Source organism: Alternaria alternata (assembly GCF_001642055.1).
Source record: "Alternaria alternata strain SRC1lrK2f unplaced genomic scaffold CC77scaffold_25, whole genome shotgun sequence".
Taxonomy (NCBI): domain Eukaryota; kingdom Fungi; phylum Ascomycota; class Dothideomycetes; order Pleosporales; family Pleosporaceae; genus Alternaria; species Alternaria alternata.
In genome coordinates this window covers 386,236-407,860 of record NW_017306214.1, presented here as the reverse complement: position 1 = coordinate 407,860, position 21,625 = coordinate 386,236, and the positions used below count along the sequence as shown (strand labels likewise).

The window sequence follows — 21,625 nt, the reverse complement described above, 5'->3', positions numbered from 1 at the left end:
GAAAGAAACTCATTGGTTATCTACCTAATACCAAACTGAAGCCTCAAAGGGAAAAAAACTTCAGAAGAAATAACCCAGTCATCCTCAACCCGATACGAGCAGTCTCGCATCAGCAAAAAGACTTGGGCCTGCACTCCCAGCCTTTCCATGTGCTCGACCGACTCGCATCAGATCATCGTCATCTCGTAAACTCATAAACACTAAACTCCTCCAATCCTCCAATTTTGCTCATACTCGTACAATCACTCTCATCCCCATCCCCACCTTAGGGTATATCCTGTGCATAACCTCCCTGCGCCTGGCAATGCAAAGAGAGTTCGTAATATGTAATATCGAAAAGTTGCTATCGTGAGTAAGGGAAAAACCCGTCGTACTAGCAAAAGTCCGTGAAAGCGAGCCAGTGAGGTGCTTCTAGGCGAATCCAAAGTACTCGCCACCAGCCGTCATAGCGGTGTACAAGGCTTTACGCAGATCCTCATAAGTTTCATACTCGGGGAGGTCAAGTTCTGTTCCATCATTAGCTTCTGCTTCCAAAAAAAACATTAAATCGCTGCTGGGGGATGAAACTTACGGTTAAAGCAAGTATGACTACTCGGCAAACGATCCTTGCTCCCATAATCGCGATGAATGTTGAATTTGCTGAACCCGTTCATGCCCTCGAGTTCCTTGAAACCATTCAGTGGCACCTTGCTAGTACCAGTAACGAATTGCAGCAGCTTGGCCTGCTCTTCCTTCTCGAACGTTCGGACAGCGCGCCAGAACCATTGAATCTGTGGTGAGGCGGCCGTGTAGTTGTGGTACTCGGTGTTGTTCTTCCAGTCGTCCACGTTGATGTCAGGAAGACCGGAGATGAGAAGTTCGAGTTCTTGTTCGCTGAAGATGGAGACGAGTTCAGCGGGGACGATGTCGTGGAAGCCCTTGAGGAAATTCTCAAGTTGCTCTTGGACGGCACCGACAAGACGGTGCTCAGTGATGAGGCGAACGTACTCGTGCTTGTTGTCTTCGGTGACCGGAATGTTACGACCGTTCTCAATGAGGTCGACAGTCTGCATCTCACCGAAGGCCTCGACTTCCACTGAGAAGGTTTCCGTGATAATGTCCGTGATTTCGTTATGAATCATCCATTCCAGGGACTTGTAGTACTCCAGATCAAGTGTCTCCATGTCCTTGAGGCTAACCTGCTTGCCCATGATTTGCTTGTAGACCGCTCGGCTGAAATGGCAGTCCAGAACGCGACCTTCGTAGAGCGCTTTACCGATGATGCGACCAATGAACTTGAAGAACATCAGATGCTCAGGGTTGATAGAACTGAGGCGGTTGGGGTGGAATGTCGTGCGATCGGAAGCAACAGGTACGAAGAGAGCGTAGTCGGCGTTGAACATCTGGCGTGAGATGGACTGGAACCATTCGCGAGTAACACCACCAGCGTCAACACCTTCTTCGCCGTGGAAGCGGATGCTGAGCTTGCCAAACTTCATCTCGTCGGCTGACTTGAAGTACAGCGACTTGAAAGAGTCCAAGAAGACTTGGTCTCGGCGGACAGAAAGCTGCAGAGGCGGATGTGCTTGTCGGTCGCCGCCTCGGGAGTGGAGTTTTCGGTTGAAGTAGTTACGCTTGTTGTCGAACTCCAGTACCTTGGAATTCTTGACGAGAAGAGAGAATGTGCCACTCATCAACTTAGGATTCTGGCGAACAAGATCGTTGAGAATCTTCCTATGCTCTTCAGTGAAGTTGAAGAACAGATTCTCCATCCTGCTTTCAGGCGGTGGGCTAGATAAGGCGAATTCCTTGGGCATCATCTTAGACAAGGGCATCTCCTTGAGAGTAGTGTTCTTGCACACAACCATGAGACTCTCAATCAGCGGAAGGAGTGTGGTAGCGATATTGAGCATGTTGCCACGCTGGCGGATGACCGTCAGACACTCACTAAGCTTCTCCCATAGGGGCGCGAAAGCTCGATCCTCATACAAGGTCAAGAGGATATCTTCCTTTTGAGCGGGCTCGAGTGCCTCTGCAGCAGATTCAGGCTTGTCCCTGCTGTCACGTGATGGATCAAAGAGATAGTCAAGTGCCGTCAGGGCCCGGAGCAGTTTAGTTTGGTCGGAGCTTGCTGGGGAGAATTTGGCAAGTGCGATGCCTTGGACATCAGTAGGCGAGCTTGCCTTTGAGACTTGAACCGTCAAGCTGGTAAGGTCATGGAGTGTTGAGCTGGCCAGATCCTTAGCAATCCCCAGCAATTCTTGGCCAAAGACCTCCTTCGCACCAGGTATGGGCGAAAGATTGCTGATGACGTTGAGAGTCTCCTGGAATACTTTACTATTGCATTCCCGAGCAGCCAGAATCTTGGCGACAAGTCGAAGGTTGACTTCAGGCACATCGGGCGGTGTGAGAGTGCGGTGTTTCTTCGTCTTGTCGTCTTCGGCCTTTGACTCGTCAGGCTTGGAAATGCTACCTTCGCCCTCAGCAGTAGCGGTTTCAGACTGAGCAGCGTTTTCAGAAGCGGTCATCATCTCCGTATCTTGGCCTTCAGGACGAGCCTCTATGGCTGCAGTATCGGCAGGCTGGTTCTCGGTGGCCTGGCCATCCGCAGATGTCTCGGCCTCCTTCTTCGCCTCTTCAGCAGCCTTCTCCTTCTCCTTCTTGAGAACCTGCAGCGGTGCGGTGATGACCTTCAGCAGTGTCGTCAATTGCTCCATGATGGTGGAACTCTCAACGATGAGCTTGCGGTCGAGCAAGGTAAGTAAAGCGTTGACCGGATACCTATTCGCCTTGGTCTCTTTAGCCTTGCCCTTGCGATTGGCGCGGTTCTTGAATCCAACGCCCGTCTCATGTTCGGTCAGGAAGAATTGCCAGACAGCGGGGTTCTTCTCTGTCAGCTGGGTAAGCGTGTTAAGACATTGCTGAACAACCATAAGTGGAGAGACGTCAGCGTTGATTGATAAAGCGCCGTTTTTGCGGGAGATCTTCGGGGTCTTGTCCGCTGGTTGCTGAGGCTGCTTGGCTCGAATTGACAGTTGCGCGAAGCTCTTCTCGACAGCATTTACGTCAGCACTTCCATCTTGAAGAATGCTGAGCAGGATGCTGATGACCTCTGCACGATTTTGGCGATTCTCACAGACGTAGCGCAAGATGGAGCTCAGGCTACCCTTTGCGCTTCCCTGCTGTGGGATGAACATGAGTCTAAGAAGTGTCGCGACACCGGCTTTGTCAAGCATTTGTACACAAGGACGAGTCTTCTTCTTCTGCGACGGATCATCAGGCTGGGCACGGCGATCACCTCGTCTATAGCCGAAGTCGTTGAACTGATGTAACCGACGATCACCTCCCATCGCTCGAGCTTCTGCAGATAATTCTGGTGGTAGCTGGCGCAAGATGTCTTCGTCCGTATCCATGAGCACAGCAGCTCGTAGATTAGGGTCCAGTGACGCGAAGAAGCTTGCAGGATCCATCTCTTCTGCTTGTGGAGGAGGGGCACCAGCGTTGGCTTGGTTGCGACGGCGATTCTCTTCGCGCTCTCGGCGTCGACGCTCTTGTGCTTCTTGCGCAAGCAGCTCGGCTCGAATATCTGCAGGAAGTGCTGCTAGGAAGTCCTCGTTGATATCTGTAGGAACTTCACCTGCTGCTCCTGCCTCTTCGGGTGCAGCAGGAGCTTGTGCTTGTGCCGGGGCTTGCGACTGCTGCTGCGCTTGTTCTTGTCGTCGTGCTGCAGCCCGTTGTTCTGCTCTACGCTCAGCCACCTGCTGCATCAAGACTTCTTCACGTAGATCTTCAGGAAGAGCGTCCAGATACTCGGTGTCGATACCCAGATCCGTAATGTCGTACTCATGACCTCGAATCATGGTCGTGATACGTTGTGGAGGTGGCCCAGCAGGTTCTGCAGGGGTCGACTCAGCAGTGGCGAGTTGTGTCGAGGATTCTCCAGCCTCAACGCCCTCCATCGCTTGCGCTTCCGGTGCAGTCTCAGGCTCCGCCTTGGATTCGTCCTCTGCAGGTTGCTCTGGAGCTCGGCTCGCGGCTTCAGCGGCTTCGCGTTCCTGTCGCTCGCGATCCTCCTTTTCTTGTGCCTCACGTCTCTCGCGTTCTTCACGCTCCTGCTTCTCCTTCTCCTCTTGCTCTTCCTTAAGCTTGCGGGCGACTTCTGCCTGGCGCTCTTCTAGACGCTTCTTCGCTGCCTCCATGGCGGGTGGAACCATGACTTTTAGGATGGAGTTGATGACCCGGTTGCTCTTCTCGATTGCCGCAGGGCCGTAGAGAATTCTAGCTTCTTCCTGCCAGCGCTGGCTGGTGTATACCTTGGCGAAAGCTACCGCAGAGTGTGGGTCTTCGCGAGCAGTGCGCGATGTGTAGTTCTCTCGCATGCGAGCAATATCACGGCGCATACCACTATCAAAAGGTGGCATACCCATGGAGTTGCTGAAAGAAAGATGCAGCGCGCCACCATGCTGGTGTAATGTCGGACCGCCAGCGCCGGAGCTCATCGCGTTCAACAAGTTGCTGATGAATGAGACAGGGCTGTCATTTTGACTAAAGACACGAGGACCGCGACCTTCGATAGCGTGAACCCAGTCGCTGTTGCCTTCGTTGCGTGGTAGGCCATCTCGTCCAGCGGAGCGACCGCCTCGCTGAAGCAGAGGGTTAATACCATCGTCAGTGACGCGGGGACCAGCACCTGGGCGATGTGAGCGGTAAGCTGGTACAAGGATGCGATCGCCTGGACCTGCTGGGAACATCCATGGACTGAGGCGGTGGGTATGTCGAACAGTAGGGGGTTGAGGGTCTTCCCAGCCACCACCCCATGCAATTTCCGGCATGGCGTCGTCGTCGTCCTCCATGCCAGGATCGTAGTGAATATCTTCGTCATATTCCTCTTCCTCATTATCCATATCTAATTGGGTTAGTTGGGGTTCAAGATGTTGTTCTATCCTATGCAGTAACGGACCTTCTTCTTCCATGTTGTCATCTAGGAAATCCTCGAGATCTCCGCCTTGCTGACGCATCTGCTCAAGAAGCTGAGGTGGATCAAGGACGAAGCCCAGCGCGCCCGGCGGCATGTTAGCGTCGCCGTTGGGGCCACCAGGGAAATCGTCTGGATCGTCGCTCCAGTCATCCTCTTGGTCCTCGGCGAGGCTAGCGTTCTCGTCATCACCTGTCACCTCTTCCATAGCGTCCATGGCCTCTTCCATATCATCCATGCCATCGTCACCATCATCATCCATATCGTCCATGTCATCATCGTCCTCATCCTCGTCGTCTTCCTCATCATCTTCTGAATCATCATCAGAGCCCATGGCGTTGCCATCATCGTCAAGTTCGATCTCAACATCGACATCACCAGGAAGACCTTCAATTGGACCCATGCCATCGATGTCCATCTCGAGGATTTCTTCATCGTCATCGGAAACGACATCGTCGTCACCAATATCGCCTTCATCGTACTCCATATCATCCGCGTAAGGGTCATCGTACATCATCTCTTCACCCTCTTCATCTTCCGAGTCTTCGTCCGATTCTGACTCGTGGGCTTCGAACATGCCCAGTGTGGAGTTGCGGAACAAATCAGGCGTCTCCTCGCGCCCGTTGCCAATGAGATCGTCATCGGATGCGGTCGAAATCTCGTACTCATCGGCGGAGTCTGGGGCTGAAGAGGTATCGTAGTGCATACTCAGATCCATGGCGACGTAACAAAGCCACTTTAGAGGCTTGAGGATGTACTTAACCACGCGCTTAGCGTTCGGGAAGTTGAGGTCGATGTCTGAGATCGCCGTTGTGAGGATAGTGACAAAGTTCTTCTCATACATGATCTTTGCCATCTGCTTCAGGTTAGGAGTCAGATCGGCGTTCTGGGTAAGCATCTCGCCATTTGGACGCTGCGACACCATCCTGGAGAAGATGTCGGCGATACTTAGCAGACGAGAGTACTTCATGTCGAGCGGCTCGTCCGAAGCGTTGGCATCCTTAAATGCCTTCAGGGCATGCTCAAGGACGAACTTGCGCACGAAGAGTAAGTCTGGCTCAGTCTCAACATATGGTGAGATCGGCACATCGGTCTTGGGCAGGGCAAACTCTCCAGTCTTGTTGCAGAGCGAAACGATAAGGTCGATTGCGCAGTTCGATGTCAACAGCTTCTTCTTGAAAGCAAGGTCCCCTTCATGGTTCAGGCTCCCGATAGGAACAACGTTATTGAGGAGATAGTTCAGGACGCCCGAGCGAGGCTTCGATGGTGTCACGGTGTAAGGGTCTGCCTTCCTGGAGAAGTTGATGAATTCAATCTTTGTGCGGTTGTAGCTCTGTACGAGCTCGGAGAGACACTTCAAGATGAAGCAGCGGTAGATGTAAATTGGATGCTCTTCGGCCTTAAATACGGGTTTTTCGGGTTTGGCGGCCTCAGTGGAAGCAGCAGCAGGGGCGGCAGTAGCGGCGTCTGAGCCCGACTCATTGCTTGCCTGCGCTTCAGGTGCGCTCTCTTTTGGCTTGGCAGCCTCAGGCTTGTCCTCTGCTTCCTTATAAGCTAGCAGCTCGCAGAGCAGGTAGTGGATGACGCCGTCAGGGTTCTCAACTACAGGAACCTTGAGATCCGAAGTCTTTGTTCGCTCGAGGAATGGCTGCTTAGGCGCTTCGCTAGATTCCTTTGGTTTGTCAGCCTCCGCAGTGACCTCCGAGGATTCCACGATGCTCGCTCCTTCAGTTGAAGGTGGCTCAGTCTTCTTGAGCATCAGAGCTTGTGGTCGCTGGTTGGGATCGAAGCCCTTGAGCTGGAGTTTCTCGTTGGTGACTTCGACGAAGATCTCAGGTGCACGAATGGCTAGCGCGTACATCTGGCGAGTGTAGCCAGTAGTGTCTGTCTGTCTTCGGTCGCGCGACTCAAACATCTGCTGGATCTCGGTACGCATGATCTGTCGAATCATCTCGTCATCTTCGATCATGTGGCGGAGGACAATCATGAAAGCGCTACGCAGGCCTTCGTTGGTGATGCCCGCAAGTTGCTTGACCATAAGGAACAGCCGCTGAATGTTGCGCTTCTCTGCGAGACGGGTCGCTATCTTGCGAGTGCGGGTAAGCATGGCCAGTACTCGTGTCACGGATAGAGCCAACGACTCATCCTTCCCGATGCGAGGCAGCATTTCGATAATTGCATTGAACAGCAGATCTTTCTCCTCGACACTGACAATCGGCTGTGGTAGCTCGTCAACTGTGGTCTCTTCTGTTGACTCTTCCGTTGGCGGAGTCCATGAGATTTGGTGCGGAAGTTGATCCTCAGCTAGTAGTCGTTCGACGATAAGCAAGACCTGGCCGATCCAAGGCGATGAATCTTCCGGAGATTGATCTGGGAAGATTTTGATGAAGCCCAGCAACGTAGTGAAATGTTCCTTAAGCTGCTCAACAATGACATCGTAGAAATCCTTCTCTTGTAGTATCAAGGCCAAAAGATGGGCTGAAGCTGCTATCTTCTTGCCCTGATTTCGGAAGTCGTCGTCACTCTGCAGTGACATGAGAGACTGCACTAGCATCATGCCAATCTCCCCACGCATCTCGGATGGATCTGGTGCCTTTGAAACGGCGGCTGAGATGAGATCGGCAAGCTCGAAGGTGACATCCTCGTGCGTGTTGAGCACGTCAAGAGATTGCTCAACAAGTCTCTCACGGAGCTTGGTTCGCTGTTCATCCAACATGTCTAGTGCAACAAGCTGTGTTGAATTTCCGTTAGCCATCCGCTTTTGATAAGCAAGAGTATCCTGCGGTACAGCAGGTGCCTGACTCGGCTGATCACCCGGTACAGGTGTAGTAGACGTAGGCGCTTCTGTCTCTGCAGTCGAAGTGTCGGCGTCTTCCATCTGAACCGACTGTGTCTCCGGCTGCTCAGACCCATCTTCATCCCGCGTTACTTCGCTTGATGTCATACTAGCATCATCTGGATGCTCGGGGACCACCACTTCAGCTCGGCTCGGCGAGGTGGATGGCGGGCCACGCGCTTGAATCTCATACTGTGGGATAGGGTTCCTGGAAACACCTGGACGGGCCTGGTTCTTGCAGTACTCATTTGCCATGTTGAAGTTGTCGCAGCAGCGATACAGGGCTTCTTCGGCCAGGCTCTCCTCGTGTCCGTTTTCCTTCAGACGCGGCAAGTGGTCTCCATTCCTAGCAGACCAAGGCTTGATGATAGGCTTGCTACGCTTTGGAATCTTGTCGATACTCTTCCACGCTCCGTGCTCGCCTTCACACTCAAGAACAGATTTTAGAATATTGATAGACGTCTTCACAATTGACGTGGTTGCTTTATCGATGAGATCCGAATTCCAAATCTTCTCGACAGGAACAATCACAGCGTACCGGAGCTCGACGAGGAATTGTGCAGTCAAGAAATAGTCAGACCGCTCCCGATCGCGATCTGGCCGGGTTTGCATGGATGACGTCTGCGGAGACTCTGAGATTACCTTGAAGTTAATAATCTGAGAGTAAAAGGCCAAAATAATCTTGATGCCTCCAAGCGACAGGTTGAGCAGTCGCTTCGTCTCCTCGCTGGTGGTGTCGTCCATCTGCTTCAAGGTAAGCTTGAGCGCCGATTGGTAGAATTGGTTGAGAATGTTCGCTAGAACATCGAATCCACCTAGGTTGCGGAAAGATACGAGTAGCAGCGTCAAAGCTTGTGATCGATCAAGGTTTGGCTCAACGATGAGCTGCGACAAGGATGTCAGGATGACAATCCAGTACGCATACCGGTCTTCAATGATCTCCGATTCTTTCGGACCCTCGTATTCGAGCTGATCGATGACGGCCTGAGCAAGTTGGTCTGACACAACAGTAGCACATTGCCTCTGGTAAGCCTCCAAGCTGCGGCGGAACAAGAGGAGTTTACCAAGCGACTGGAAGAACGGTGCAACCTCGGTAGGTATTCTGCTAAGCAGATTGCGGAGAGTCTGCGTGTTCTTGAACTGCGCACTATTCTGGCTCGCGACAGGGTTCTCTGAGGTCGAGCCAGGAGCAGCAGCGTCACCGTTGCTTGGCGATTCGGTAGCACTGTTTCCAATTCGGAACACATTATCGGCTTCGTCGTTTCCGAAGCCTGAGCTAGTGATACGGGTCTCCTTCTCCCATTCTGTAGGCATGTTACGCTGTAGTAACAACTCCTCCCATACACAGCTTCGATGTAATCTTCCGAGGCTATCCACGAGACGTGCATACATATCGGCGAGATTGACTTGGCTAGACACATTGTGCGAAGAGCGGGTAGTATACATCTGGCTCTGGAATGTTAAGGTCATAGCTCCGACGAGAGTATGGGCAGAAACTAGGGCTTTGACGTATTGTGTGCCTCGTTGCAAATTCTCAGTGTTCTGGGAAGTGCCAGAACTGGTAAAAGGTGCGAAGAAAGCCTGCTTGCCGGTGTGGTCGAGGAGAGGCTGCAAGTGCTCCAAGGCTGCTTGTGTACGTTTGATCAGAGATGGCACTGCGATATGCGGCTTCTGCTCGACGAGTACTTGGACAACATGGCCGAATTGCTCACACATGCTGCGGTACTCACTTGCCTTTGGATCTAAGCAGGCAAGGCTTGAGATGTCAAGAATCTTGTCTACACCATCGAGCTCGACGTACGCAGCGCACATGGCGTGATTTGAGAAGAATCCAGAGAGGAAGCGGCACAGAACGCGGATGTATTGACCGGTAGTAGGGCCCTTGGTGCTGTCTTCGGTCTCAGTGATTTGGTCGTAAGCGACTGGTTCGTTAGCAGTGTCATCAGCATCCTTCATCTCCACGTCGGTAGCTGTAGATTCCGAAGCTTGGGCTGTGCTCTGCTGAGAGCGTGGCCCAGAAAGGGCTTGGCGGCCGCCAGCGACGGTCAGCTTACCAGCGGCGTCCTCGGACCAAAGCTTAGCTCCTACACCTTCCTTGTCGGCCTTCTCGGCGCAAAGTTGAACCACGCGCGCTATCAATTCGCTGAGACATGAAAGAACACGTGCCTTCAGAGGTGGGTGATGGCGCACCAGCTCATCGAAAGAGTTTCCGATCAAGGTAGGCATCTCGGTATCAGCATCAAGTGCTTTTATATGGGCTGGACTCTCGAAAATCTCAAAGAATCGCTCAAGTGCGATTGATGACTGAAATAACTTCATACCAGCCTCAGCTAAGCAGATGCCGTCGAAGGCCGGTGGTAAAGTAGAAATGGCTTCGGCGACAGGCAAGATACCCTCCGCAAGTGACTTTCCAGCTTCTCGTGGAGGATATGTCGATGGTGTTGAAGCACTCACATCAGCGTTGGCTGCAGCGATTGCTTCTGAAGCGGGCTCTCCAGCCACAGTCTCCAGAAACGCATCGCTAAGACCCGCCTCGGCGATGACTTGATAGCTAGTGGGCTCATTGTTGATGAAGCTGGTGAGGATTGTGACAGCCATACTCCAGACAGTTGAGCCAAACGTCTTGGCATTGGATAGCACAGTGCGCAAGCTGCTGAGCAGCTGTTGCGAGTCAAGCAAGTTTCGCATCAGGCGATCGAAATTTCCGCCTGTATGCGACATCATATGGTTGAGGAACTTGAAAAGCCAGCGTAGACTCTGCTGGTGGTAGAACGGAATTTGATAATCAGTAAGCTGCGTCTTGTACTCCTTGGGCATGCCCTTGTCCTCTTCTGCGAGCTTCTTAGAAGTGTCGACCTCGTATTGCATCAGATCAGCGATGATTTCAAGTCCCTTCGCGGCTACAAGGGCTGAGAAGGCGTCGCGCAGGTTATAGACGAATGTGTCAAGGAAGTTGAGAATCTTAGGGTGGTTGCGTTCTGCCTTAGCGGTACGCAGCTTGAGGACATCGACTAGAATCTCCAGAAGACCAGCGGCCACCATCTGCTCACCAGTGCGCGTTTGAGAAGTAGGTAGAGTGTTCAGAAGAGAGAACAAAGCATCGCGCCACTCATCTTCTTCGACATCATCAGGGTTACCTGTCTCTTCGCCAAGTCCAGCGACGAGCTTGCGCACAACGTAGAAAAGTACACCATGGTTAACGTTGACGCTGAGGGCGGTACAAACATCAAGCGCTTTCGACTTGTGCTTTGCGAGCGCCTCAAGAGCGCTCATGGTGTAAGTCTGCAATTCTGTCGAGATTCCAGTCTCACCGTTGCCTGGCGGATGGACCAGCTCAGAGAGCTGGTAGGCAAGTTGTAACCGGCGTGGCTCATCTGCATCCTGCTGACCCAGCTTTGCCATGAACTCCTTCTCGACATGTACGTAGCCAATGTTTGCGATGGATAGAAGACGGATGGCGACTGCACTGTCGCGCCCTGCGTGTCCCTCGTGAAACATCTTCGCGGTGCGAAGCTTGTGGAGGAATTCGTAGTGGGCTGTTTCCGGTAGACGTGCGAGTCCTTCCTTAATAAGGTCGTGGATGTCGGTCTTGACCACCTTCTCGGCTGACAGCTCGAAAGTCTTGGGCCCATTCGTTGTACTACTGGGTTGTCCGGGTGTGAAGACTGGCGTGCTCGGTGAATCGGTAGCGGGCGGAGGCTGAGGCTGTCGCGGTGTTCGGTTGGGGTTCATGCTTGACGTCCTTCGCACTGGAGTCGGTGTTGTGGGTGCGGGTGTGTCTATGGAAGCCGGTTTGCTGCTCTCTGCTTCGGACGAGGGAGTGGGTTCATAGTACGAGATGAGGACGCCTCCGAACTCCTGCTTCATCGATGCTTCGGACATGGAGTACATGGCAACGAGATCAGATGGACTAATCTTATCAGTGCTGCCAGCGCGCTCCTTGCCTTTGCCTGCCGGTGTGCCGAACACTGGTACTGCTGTGGCGGGGCCTTTTGCGAATGGGCTGGCCAGCTTCTGGACCTTGTCGAGATTGATGTTGTAGTGGCTGGAGAGAAGAGATGGGTGGAGGGTGGCCGGAGCCAGGCGCATGCGTGCGGCGGCGTAGCGCTGAGCGAGTCGATGACCTAGACGAAGCGTAGCTTTGAGAAGAGATGTGGAAGTCGTGTTTAGTAGCTTGTCCAAGCGCTCGCTGCTAGAGTACAGACTACGATTGCCGCAGTTCTCCAAGAGCATGCGCGTGAAGTTGAGGATCTGCTCGATCAGCTCGCGATCGCCATCCTGTGATACGTGCAGGGTATCCAGGACAGCATCGGTTGTGGTCTGCTCCGAGCTGGTGTTTCCTTCCTCGACATCGCCCTTGAGCAGTAGTCGGCGCTGGAAGGACTGCGTCTGCGGTCCATCTGCCAGGCCATACTCCTTATTGAACAGCTCGAGGATGTGGTCGAAGCGGTTGAGGGCGGGGATCCAGTGATATGCGTCACCGCGGGGAAAGGGCCAGTGCCTAGGGAAGGAGGCGAGATGTGCGGGCAGCTGGAATAGCGGTATTGACTCGGTTGCCTTGACGAAGTCTGCTATCATCGGCGACTGCGGTGGTTTGTTAGTAGTGGCGAGACATGGCAAAGGATGCTCAACTTACCAGAGTCGACTCATGTCGCGATGTAGCCTGTTTCTTGATCTTCATGTTTGCGCCGGGCGCTCGGAAGGCGAAACTTGCTCACATGCAAGCTCTATGAAGCTGGTCTCTAGTGAGTAGCAGTTGTGTGCAGGTAGTCGAGTGACACGGCGAGAGATGCGTGACGCGGGAGGCTGTCTAGAGGTAGGCTGCGACTGCCTTTACCGGAAGCGCAGAAACCCAAGGTGGCTACGTTTTAGTGGAGCGAAAAGCGGGGTCTTGATGATGTATGTTGGCGTCGTATCCACACACAAAAGCGGTCGTAGCGAGATGTAGGTAATGCTTGTGAGCGGGCGGGTTGGCGGAGAAGAGGCGTAGGTGGGTAGGTCGCTGTTAGATACCACGGTGCAGGCGCGGATCTGGGACAGCTAGTTGGTCGCTTCTTGGCGGAATGCAAGTGCCAAAGGCTGGTTAGCGGCAGCCTCTATATCGGTGGTAGAGCGGGTGGGTGAGGTGTAGTTGTTGTGGGAGCTGTAGCTGTGAGCACTGCAAGTCGCAGTTTCCGCAATGATGGAGACATGGTCCGTGCCCGCTGATCCGAGCTTAGAGCGTCACGAAAGCGACGCGCTGTCGTCAGTGACTCTTCGGACGATATGACGATCATGAATGCGCTGGGGCGGGCTACGACATTCACGGGACGATAACACTATCTCCTTGTACCATCAAGCATGAGCTTAGCTAGCGGATATCCAAGGATATCACGACCAAGCACTTGCACCACCAGAAAGCATTACATCCACGACACAGAGACGGTAGGTGAAATGGTATTATATATTACTCGATATCAAATCATAAGTCACAAGAAAAGCCTCGGCAAGACTGCCAGTACAACAGCTCGATCATCCACCACAGGTCAGCAAAACACAACGATACCTCCCAAGCCTACCTGCGAAACCACCCACTCGTCCCACTCGCATTCTCTTCCCTCCTCTCCCCACCCCCATTCCTCCTATCCTCTGCCTTCCCATCATCAACCAACCTGACAGTCTCCTCCAGCACCAACAGGTCCCTCTCAATCATCTCCGCCCAATTCTGAATATCCCCCACCTCATTCAACTTCTTTGTGCCCCCTTGTAGCAACTTATCCCACTCGGCCGTTTGTTTCGCGAGCGCCGCCGTCTGCTTCGCCAGCTCCTTTTCTTGCTTGGATATAGCAGCCGAATTGGCGTGTAGGTCCGCTGTTCGCGTGCGCATTTCATTGTCAACGCTGGCGCCGACGGAGAGCAGGGATGCGGTTACGGCGGCGCGGGCCTCGTTTTGGCGACGAGCAGCTTCTTCTGGAGATGGAGGTGGGGAAGAAGGCATATTGGTGGTGTTGACATTCACGGAGTGGGTAGATAGCGTAGGCTTGTTGAGGAGTGGTAAAGTAAGTTGTCTTGATGTGCTGAACGTAAAATGGTTTGTATGCTCTGTTGGTTAGAACAGCTACCTGCCCAGCGAATGACGATCCGCGAACTACTGCGTAACTCCACCGTAGTAAGACTGCCTAGTCTCGCTCAAATCATTCCTCATACTGTGAAACGTAGTGTAACATGTTGATTGGTGACTCGGTCGTCTACCGGGTGGTTCCAAAGGCCGCTTCCAGCTCACTGCGTGATGGTGTAACGGGGCTCGATGTGAATGGGTGAAGAAAGTATTCAATATATGGTCATGCCTTGTGCAACGGCAGTTCCCTACTCTACTCCATCTCTGACACGTGTACAAGGCTAGCAGGCACGTTGTGCGGCGTGACCACGGAAACTTACGACTGGACAGCGGGGTAGCAGCGAGCAGCAGCAGCTTGGTTTGATAGAGTATTAGGCATTGGCTCCTGATACCGCGGTTTTTTCTGTCTGCATGAGTATGGACGGAGACGTTTGCTGCTGACGTGCTTTCCTATTTGCAGTGTTAAATGTATTGGGCGTTAGTCGTTGTACTCCTGATGCTTAAGGGAGAACGGCGAGCGGGGGTTAGACAACAGTCCGGGGAAACGTGCTGTAAGCTTCATGAAATAGACACGCATATCCTCTCTGTTGTGCATTAAGCCTGGAAGAAGCTATCTGCCTATGATAGACGCCCAAAGTTGCTGCGGCGATTCATCCAAGGCGGGGTGGGGTGCCTACTGTGGGGCCTGATCGGGGAAGCGCAGCGCAGTCGATGGGGGTACAATCAACACCTTTTCAGTAGTTGCCAATTCAGGAAATAGTCAAGTTGAGGCAAGTTTAACCGAAGCCCTTAGAGAAATAGACTCGTCATTACAATTTTGTCCTTCAGGCTCTTCATCGTCGGACAAGTCCTTTGCGCTTTCCGTGGACTAGGTTCCTTGCCGCCGTGAAAACTCAAGAACAAAAATCACTTATTAATGAAACGCACGATGCACGAGGTACGTATTGGGCCCAATTCGATAGATTCGTAAGATGTAAAACACGTAACCAAAGAGTGTGAAAGAGAGTAAAGAAAAAAAGGTCATGAGATTCCCACGCGACCGGATAAGAACAAAGTGATCCAGCCACACAAGTATCCAGATATCGCACCCAAACCGAAAGACTCGACTTATGCCGCAATCTCCTTAGCAACACGCTTGACAACATCCTCAACAGCGGCAGCTGCCTTCTCAGCCTCGCGCTTCGTATTCCTAGCCTTGATCTTTGCCTGCGCACCCTTGATCTGCTGGACCAAGAATTCAACACCCTCGTTCGCCCTAACACCGTATGTCAAGTGAGCAGGCAAGACGCTCAGCGTACCCAGGCAGACGGCGTCACCAGGCTGGCAGATGATCTTGACCTTCTCCTTGGGGAAGTTGGGGATTTGGTCGCGGTCCTGAAGCTTCTGTGTGTCACCGTAGGTAACAACGCCAGCGATTTGGTCCATGACAGCAGCGTCGAGCTCCTCGATAGCGCGGTGGTTGACAGCAGCACCTTGACTGTAGCCCGAGGATACGATAACGGAGTCTGGGCACTTCTGGGCCATGCTGTTGAGAGTGTCCTTGAGGAGGTTCTTGGAGCGTGTGTCGGTGCCGCCGGGGAGGACATTGGTGCCGATTGAGGCGGCATAGGGAATGCCTTCAGTGGCGACTGCATCTTGACCGAACTCTTTCTTGAGGCCGTCAGAGGTAGGAGGGCCGACTACGGTTCCCATGTTGCCGATCTCGGTGGAGCCACGGGCGAATGCGAAGAGAATATCTCTGCATCCACCTCGGCTGAACTCACTCGAGCTGGAACCGGTGCCACCGAAGAGCTGGCGGCTTTCCAGAGGGGCGGTAGCGGCAAAGCCAGCAAGGGCAGCAACGAGGATGGATTGGGCGTGCATGGTGTTGTTTGTTGAAAGTGTGGTGTAAAGTGTGGTGGAAAGTATGTCTGATATTGACAATAATGTGAAGAAGAAGCGAAGAAGATAGTAGCGAATGTAAGCACCGGGCCTGTAGTGTTGGTGACAGTGTTGACTGATGATTTTCAACTGAGGCTGGCGTCCTACCTTCTTATAATCCTATGTCGTTCGGCCAGACTTGGAACCAAGCTCGTCTAGCCATGACGATGATCAGGTATGCGAGCAAGGGCATTGCCCAAGGCGTTGCCAAGGTATCATTGGACTCATTGATCAAGCGGAAACAACCGCCAACTGAGAGAGCAGCCGAGGAAGGTATTCGTCAACTAGAGATACGATTGGCCCATTCCGTGTCAATGTATTGCCAGGAGGGAAGTCCAGTGTCATGGAACTGCTACCAAGCGATGCCAAGTTGGTTGCGTTCTCCGAGAGGCATGGTGGAGATGGGGTATGGAGGGATAGTAGTCCATCGTTGAGCCTCTGCGCCCCAAACAACGTACGGAATTAGCCACTTAGGACCTGAAGGTGATCCGACTACCGAAAAAACACTCTCACCGTCAATGCGCTTGGACCTTACTTTTTGGCTACCCTGGCTGATCCTGCTACAGGGCAGCGACTCGCGCGAGGGTGTTCCTAGTGCGTCCGCAACGTGCCTGCCGTGCCTCGGTATGTTGTAGACAACATTGCTGATCATTGGCCATAGCGACGTCTGTCTACGACCTGTCAGTGTAAGAAGTTGAGCTGACAAGAGAACGGCTGTCTCGAAATGACGGAATGACTCCATCGCAAGCAATGCAAGAGTCGAGCCTGGTATCATGCAAGCGTGTAGTCCGGAAAAGGGGAGCATTTTGGACAGTACCACACTGACGAGTATACGGGAATTATGCCCGTCTCTAAGAACGCTTTCGAGCGGAAATAAGCTTTCGTACATTCACAACGTGGTATAGGGTTGATCGACGTGACGGGTGCGTCCCGCTATGGACCGTGTGCTAATTTAGTTTTGACTACATGCGCCTGACGCTCTTAGCCGTTTCAGCTCGGGACGTGATGCAAAAAGCAAGCGCACCAAAGATGGTCAGACACTGGCAACACCAACATCGCATGTTCACCGTTGTGAGTGGAAATCTCCGAACCTGGGAACCATGCCATGATGTCTTTGATCGCAACATCTGGCCAATGGAGGAATCTGTTCGCGAAGGTACTCCAATAAACGAACGTGTTTGGTGTACGCGATGCTCTCCGGTCGAGTAAGTACGGCGAACTTCGCCTACGCTGATGGCAGTCTGTTGTCCGCACGCTTCAGACATTGCAAGTATAGCCCGTCCGCGACGTACTGATTTACTGATCGCCTATGCAGCCTGCGTATACGAGCCGATTCCTTGCACCCTTCTGTGCACGGGTTTTTCGAGAAGCCTTGGAAGTAAAAAGCATAGGTACAACCTCAGTCATTGTACGACGTTAATGCTGAAATCCTAGGAATTGGCTGGCCCATGATTGCTCTGTAACCTCGTTCATCCGCAGCACCCGGCAGGGCGGGATGACTCGCATGGAGCGGCGCGATCGTTTCGAACTTCAGCCTTGCATCTGCCGACGAGTCGTTCTATGCCTGAGGTTTTGTCAATATGACCCGAATAGGAAAGGTGGTCGATTGTGATGGACACAGCGATTCTCGCGTTCGCTTCTCCAGACCGATTTCTGCCTAAACGCAAAACCCAAGCTGCTGTTGCTGCTCTTGAGACAATTCCTTGCAACCTTTGCATCAACCCCCTCATGGTTTTGATTGTACAGTTCCCAATCATGCCGACTGGGTTGCACGTAGCTCCAAGAACGCGGCGCGTTGTCGAAAGAAAGGAGATCTAGGGTACCGAAGACAGGGACCTCAGGGCCATGACATCAACCGGTGGTCAAAGCGCGCCATCCAGTAAACTTTACGAGATGCGCGGCAACGACAAGACACATACTATGTACACCTTCGCATTCTGATTTATGGCCGATGAAAACATGGATAGGCGTTATCGACCCCGCGATGATACGAAGCTGCCCACCTTTGTGAGCAGGGATGGTTTCCGTCGGGAAGCAGAGCCTCCAAGCCTTGCGATAACGATAGCGTATGATTGGGCCGAATAGGACGACGACCATGGTACCCAGGTACCTGTATAATATCAGACAAGAAAGATACACAAAGTTATACCAAACTTTGAAGGAAAAGAAGAAGAAGACAACTTGAACTCCATCCATCAAGATGCACGATCCTATCGCCGATGCAAAAGCCCAGGAAGCAACGCGCCAATACACTTTCCGACCCGCTACCCCCACCGACATACCTGCTCTCCAGAAAATGATCGGTTCTTCTCTCCGCGGCCTAGGAAAAGGGTATTACAGTCAAGCCGAGCTCGATGGCTCAATAGGCTACCTCTTTGGCCCCGATTCCGTTTTGATAGCAGACCAGTAAGTACCGAACCTCAACATTTGTGGACATAAGGCGTCCGTCATCAACGAGCCGGAAGCCGATACCAAACGATACCAAAAGGGACCATAGTTAATCATGTGAATACAGGACGTACTACATCCTTCACCCTATCAACTCACCAACCACAATCTGTGCTTGTGGCGGGTGGTCCTTTCGTAAGACGCTGTACGGCGGAGATTCTGCACCCTCTCCTCTGCGTATGCCAGAGAAGCGTGATCCGGCTATTGACCGTGCAAGTATCCGTGCGATTTTCACGTCTCCAGAGTATGCGCGCAGGGGTCTGGGTACCATGATGATGCGGTACTGTGAGGCGCGGGCGCGTGAAGGGAAGAGAGGTGAGACAGACGGTTTCACCCGGTTGGAAATGGGGGCGACATTGAGTGGAGTTGCATTGTACGAAAGATGTGGGTATGTGAGGAGTGGGAGAGTGGATGTGGTCAAGTGTCCTAATGGGGAGGGAATCAAGATCTTACATATGACGAAGGATTTGGTGGCGTAAGGCGAGGCTGTTAAGAGAAAATGGTCTAGTCAGCTTCGAGGTATCTATGCGCAAGAGATTGGTATGCGGTGGGAAGATTACCCTTGTGCAATCGATCTTGTAAGATGCGGTGATGTGTTGGCAGGGAAGCATGATCGCCGCCGGGTTTGGGTTAGCGGATGATGGGCGCCTCGCGGTAAGGCACCCGATGAGGCGAATATACTTCTTGTGGCGCTATGGTGCGGTCTAGGTTGGAAGCGTGATGCAAGGAGAAGCGCGAAACTTGTATCGTGGCCATGGTGGGTTGTATATGAAGTATGCGAGCTCGCTTGATATCAACCATACGATATTTCCTCTCCTTCTTGCAGAGTGTTCGCTCTTTGTCATCACGTCAGCTCGAAATCTCTACGGTCAGCCTCACCCCACGATTGGAGATAAGCACGAACAGCATGTCAAGCCCCATGTCAAGTCCCATCTCGAATCCCATCCCAAATCCCAAAGATCCCAAAGCAGCCGCGTTGTCCACGGCTGTAGTCATCATCACCGTACCATCAGGCACATGATCTCGCCATGGATACTCATTCGACAAAACTAGTTTGCGCAGCTTGCAGCTTCGATTCCTAGCCTTACGGCGTGATCGCTGTGTAAGAGTAGGGCATTTTTGGGTTTAACGTATACTGCGATTCGGGGAAAGCTGAAGGTCTCCGAGGAAATGGTGGCATGTGGACTTGGTCGAATCTGGCTAAAAGGAGGCGATGTCCAATGACGGGTGGTGCAATCATGATCTCAGGAACGTCACCGTGGTACTTGGTGCGGTATTGTCCGCAATCTGCCAGCAGTGCAAACGGCGGTCGGAACATTTTGCGATGTGATCTAAGGATATTGGGACGGAGACCTAGACCTAGGCGGATGCGTTTGCAAGACTGAGTAGCAACGACATGAATCATCATGGTAATTCGAGACGAGGCCGATGTTCGGAGGATGGTGTTCTGGTTATGGTATCACGTACTGGAGACATGGCAAGGCTGTTGAAGGAACTTCTTTCTTTTGTAGAGGAGAGTAACTAGGACATGGGATCTTCAAAACACACCAAAGCAATGAAACCGAACGCATTAAGCTCCAGCATCAGACCGCATCTCCACCACGCTTCCATTTTGTTATGACCCAAGAAAGAAAAAAGCAAAGTAACGCTATCAGTGAACATGAATCCATGCTGCGTATTCCATAGAGGCCGCTCCGTTTGAGTGCAACCCAGCGTCGTAAGCAGCAGTAGTCGGGGTATCAAAAGGTGATGCAAGAGGGCATTCGCAAAGGCTGTGTGCTCGTGTCGGATCGTGTCGGATCATCTATACGTCAAAACGCAAGTCAAAGACGCAGGGAACTCCAGGATATCCCATACAGAAAGTCAACAACGGCAAACCGTCCCCAGTTCTGCCGGAAGGAAGATCGACTTGGCCACAGATATGTCAGTGACAGTTGTGATGACTAGTAGTCACATTGCAAGTTTGGGCGTGAGCCAAATCGATGCGTAACCGGGAGTTGCCGAAGATGGAAGCTGACCTGCAGACCTTCATGTAGAAGTGAGAATGTCATATCGTAGTCGGAAGTCTAGTGCGTGGGAGAGGGAAAGTCGCTACGACTCAAGGAAAGCTTCAATATCCTTCTCCAGCTCTTTACTCCAGAGGTACTCGTGGTCTTCTTCGATCTTGTAGTCGACAGGGAGGTAGACGTCTTCCATGGTAGGGATCTTGCAAACCTGGTCGATGGGATACTGCTCGATAACAGGGAGCTGGTTCCACATGAGGCCGGGAGGACCCTCCTCACGGGGAAGAGGAAGGAAGCGACCAACACCAGTCTTGGCTCGATCATCACCCTCCCACTTCATCTCCGCCATGGAAGGCCAGGGCGCGATCTCATCCTTACCATTCTGCCAGTCGTTGCACCAGATAGTCTGCTCACCGAGAGCGCGACCGTAGTTTCCAACGTCTTCGAAGTTGCCTTCGATACCGCATCTATTGAGGACCTTCTGAATATCTCCTGGGATCGGAGCTAGGATAGCTCGGGCGTCTTCCTTGTTCTGAACCTTGGTGGCAAGCTTGCTCGCCTGCGATGCTAACATCGCTTCCTTGTGGGCAACGTAATCACTGAGCTTCCACTTGGCAACGTCGGAGTTTCTGAATAGACGGCGCATGGCGTTGCGAACCATAAGAAATTCCTGCTGCACTTGCGCGTCTGGAGACACCCAGGTTCGCGACTGGCGAAAGCCTCCGCCACGAACGCCGTAGGGAGCATCTAGCTGGCGATTGCCACGGAAGTCACGAACTGGGGAACGATAGGTGCCTGACTCGTTGTGTTGCTTCTGCATGCGCTCGAAGGGGTCGTTGTAACGTTCTACGCTGTTCTTGCGGAGCTCGACACCACCACCGGTGATAGCCAGGCTACCGAAATTGAGGCTCCCTGGGCTGATGGGACTACTGGGAGTTGGGAGACTGTTGCTGCTGGAGCGAACGTCAGAGCTCTCATCATCATGAAGGGTGTCACCACTAGTATCGGTCTTTGGAGACGTGGTTCCGTCGCCCGCTGCGATAGGTGGCTGAGGTTTGCGAGGGGTCGCGACTGAGGCGCCAGTTGCAACTTCGATAGGATCGGCCATCGAAGGTGGCATCGAGCGAATTCTGATGTGAGTGTTGAGAGAATGAAGCGGAGACTACGCAATGCGTTCACACCCTTGAAGGTAAGGAAGGACGCTTTTCGACTTTGCGTGAGTATGTAACGTACGGGAGACTTGTCCGATGTAGTGGAGAAGGGCAAGTGTTGAGGCTGTGATGTTCAAGTCTGATATACCCAAAAGTTGACAGCGGTAAAGGTCCAAGCGGGAGCAAGGCACCAGGATGGTGTCGATCTTCTCAACT

The 21,625-nt window shown here is 52.7% G+C and overlaps 6 protein-coding genes across 6 annotated transcripts; 1 reads left to right on the top strand and 5 right to left on the bottom strand.

Moving 5' to 3' along the window:
* Positions 1-411: 411 nt before the first annotated feature.
* Positions 412-12,471, bottom strand: CC77DRAFT_1066058 (E3 ubiquitin-protein ligase HUWE1; the record flags this gene model as incomplete). The annotated part of the gene is made up of 4 exons (XM_018528864.1): positions 412-506; positions 572-4,885; positions 4,940-12,374; positions 12,427-12,471. 4 exons carry the CDS (start codon positions 12,469-12,471, stop codon positions 412-414), a joined length of 11,889 nt encoding a protein of 3,962 aa, XP_018380996.1.
* Positions 12,472-13,356: 885 nt separating this feature from the next.
* CC77DRAFT_914170 (hypothetical protein) lies at positions 13,357-13,749 on the bottom strand (the record flags this gene model as incomplete). Its single annotated transcript, XM_018533660.1, has 1 exon — positions 13,357-13,749. A coding segment is annotated over one exon (393 nt), but the record flags the coding sequence as incomplete, so codon positions are not given.
* A 1,113-nt stretch (positions 13,750-14,862) lies between these two features.
* CC77DRAFT_1024932 (cutinase-domain-containing protein) lies at positions 14,863-15,782 on the bottom strand. The gene has a single exon (XM_018525967.1). It carries the CDS (start codon positions 15,748-15,750, stop codon positions 14,995-14,997), a length of 756 nt encoding a protein of 251 aa, XP_018380994.1. The 5' UTR covers positions 15,751-15,782; the 3' UTR covers positions 14,863-14,994.
* Positions 15,783-15,982: 200 nt separating this feature from the next.
* CC77DRAFT_450305 (hypothetical protein) lies at positions 15,983-16,894 on the bottom strand. Its single transcript, XM_018531737.1, has 2 exons — positions 16,832-16,894; positions 15,983-16,779 (listed from the first exon to the last, which is right to left on the bottom strand). Exon 2 carries the CDS (start codon positions 16,694-16,696, stop codon positions 16,160-16,162), a length of 537 nt encoding a protein of 178 aa, XP_018380993.1. The 5' UTR covers positions 16,697-16,779; positions 16,832-16,894; the 3' UTR covers positions 15,983-16,159.
* Positions 16,895-17,786: 892 nt separating this feature from the next.
* Positions 17,787-18,855, top strand: CC77DRAFT_450279 (acyl-CoA N-acyltransferase). Its single transcript, XM_018531736.1, has 2 exons — positions 17,787-18,213; positions 18,323-18,855. The coding sequence occupies exons 1-2, from the start codon at positions 18,008-18,010 to the stop codon at positions 18,732-18,734; spliced, it is 618 nt and encodes a 205-aa protein (XP_018380992.1). The 5' UTR covers positions 17,787-18,007; the 3' UTR covers positions 18,735-18,855.
* Positions 18,856-20,346: 1,491 nt separating this feature from the next.
* CC77DRAFT_1066054 (hypothetical protein) lies at positions 20,347-21,366 on the bottom strand (the record flags this gene model as incomplete). The annotated part of the gene is made up of 1 exon (XM_018528863.1): positions 20,347-21,366. The coding sequence occupies one exon, from the start codon at positions 21,364-21,366 to the stop codon at positions 20,347-20,349; it is 1,020 nt and encodes a 339-aa protein (XP_018380991.1).
* Between the last annotated feature and the right edge of the window lie 259 nt (positions 21,367-21,625).

Coding starts and splice junctions, on each gene's coding strand:
- CC77DRAFT_1024932 (XM_018525967.1), bottom strand. CDS start 15,750: ATGCACGCCCAATCCATCCTCGTTGCTGCCCTTGCTGGCTTTGCCGCT.
- CC77DRAFT_450305 (XM_018531737.1), bottom strand. CDS start 16,696: ATGTACGAAAGCTTATTTCCGCTCGAAAGCGTTCTTAGAGACGGGCAT.
- CC77DRAFT_450279 (XM_018531736.1), top strand. CDS start 18,008: ATGCACGATCCTATCGCCGATGCAAAAGCCCAGGAAGCAACGCGCCAA. Junction 18,214..18,322: donor TCCGTTTTGATAGCAGACCA/GTAAGTACCGAA, acceptor ATGTGAATACAG/GACGTACTACATCCTTCACC.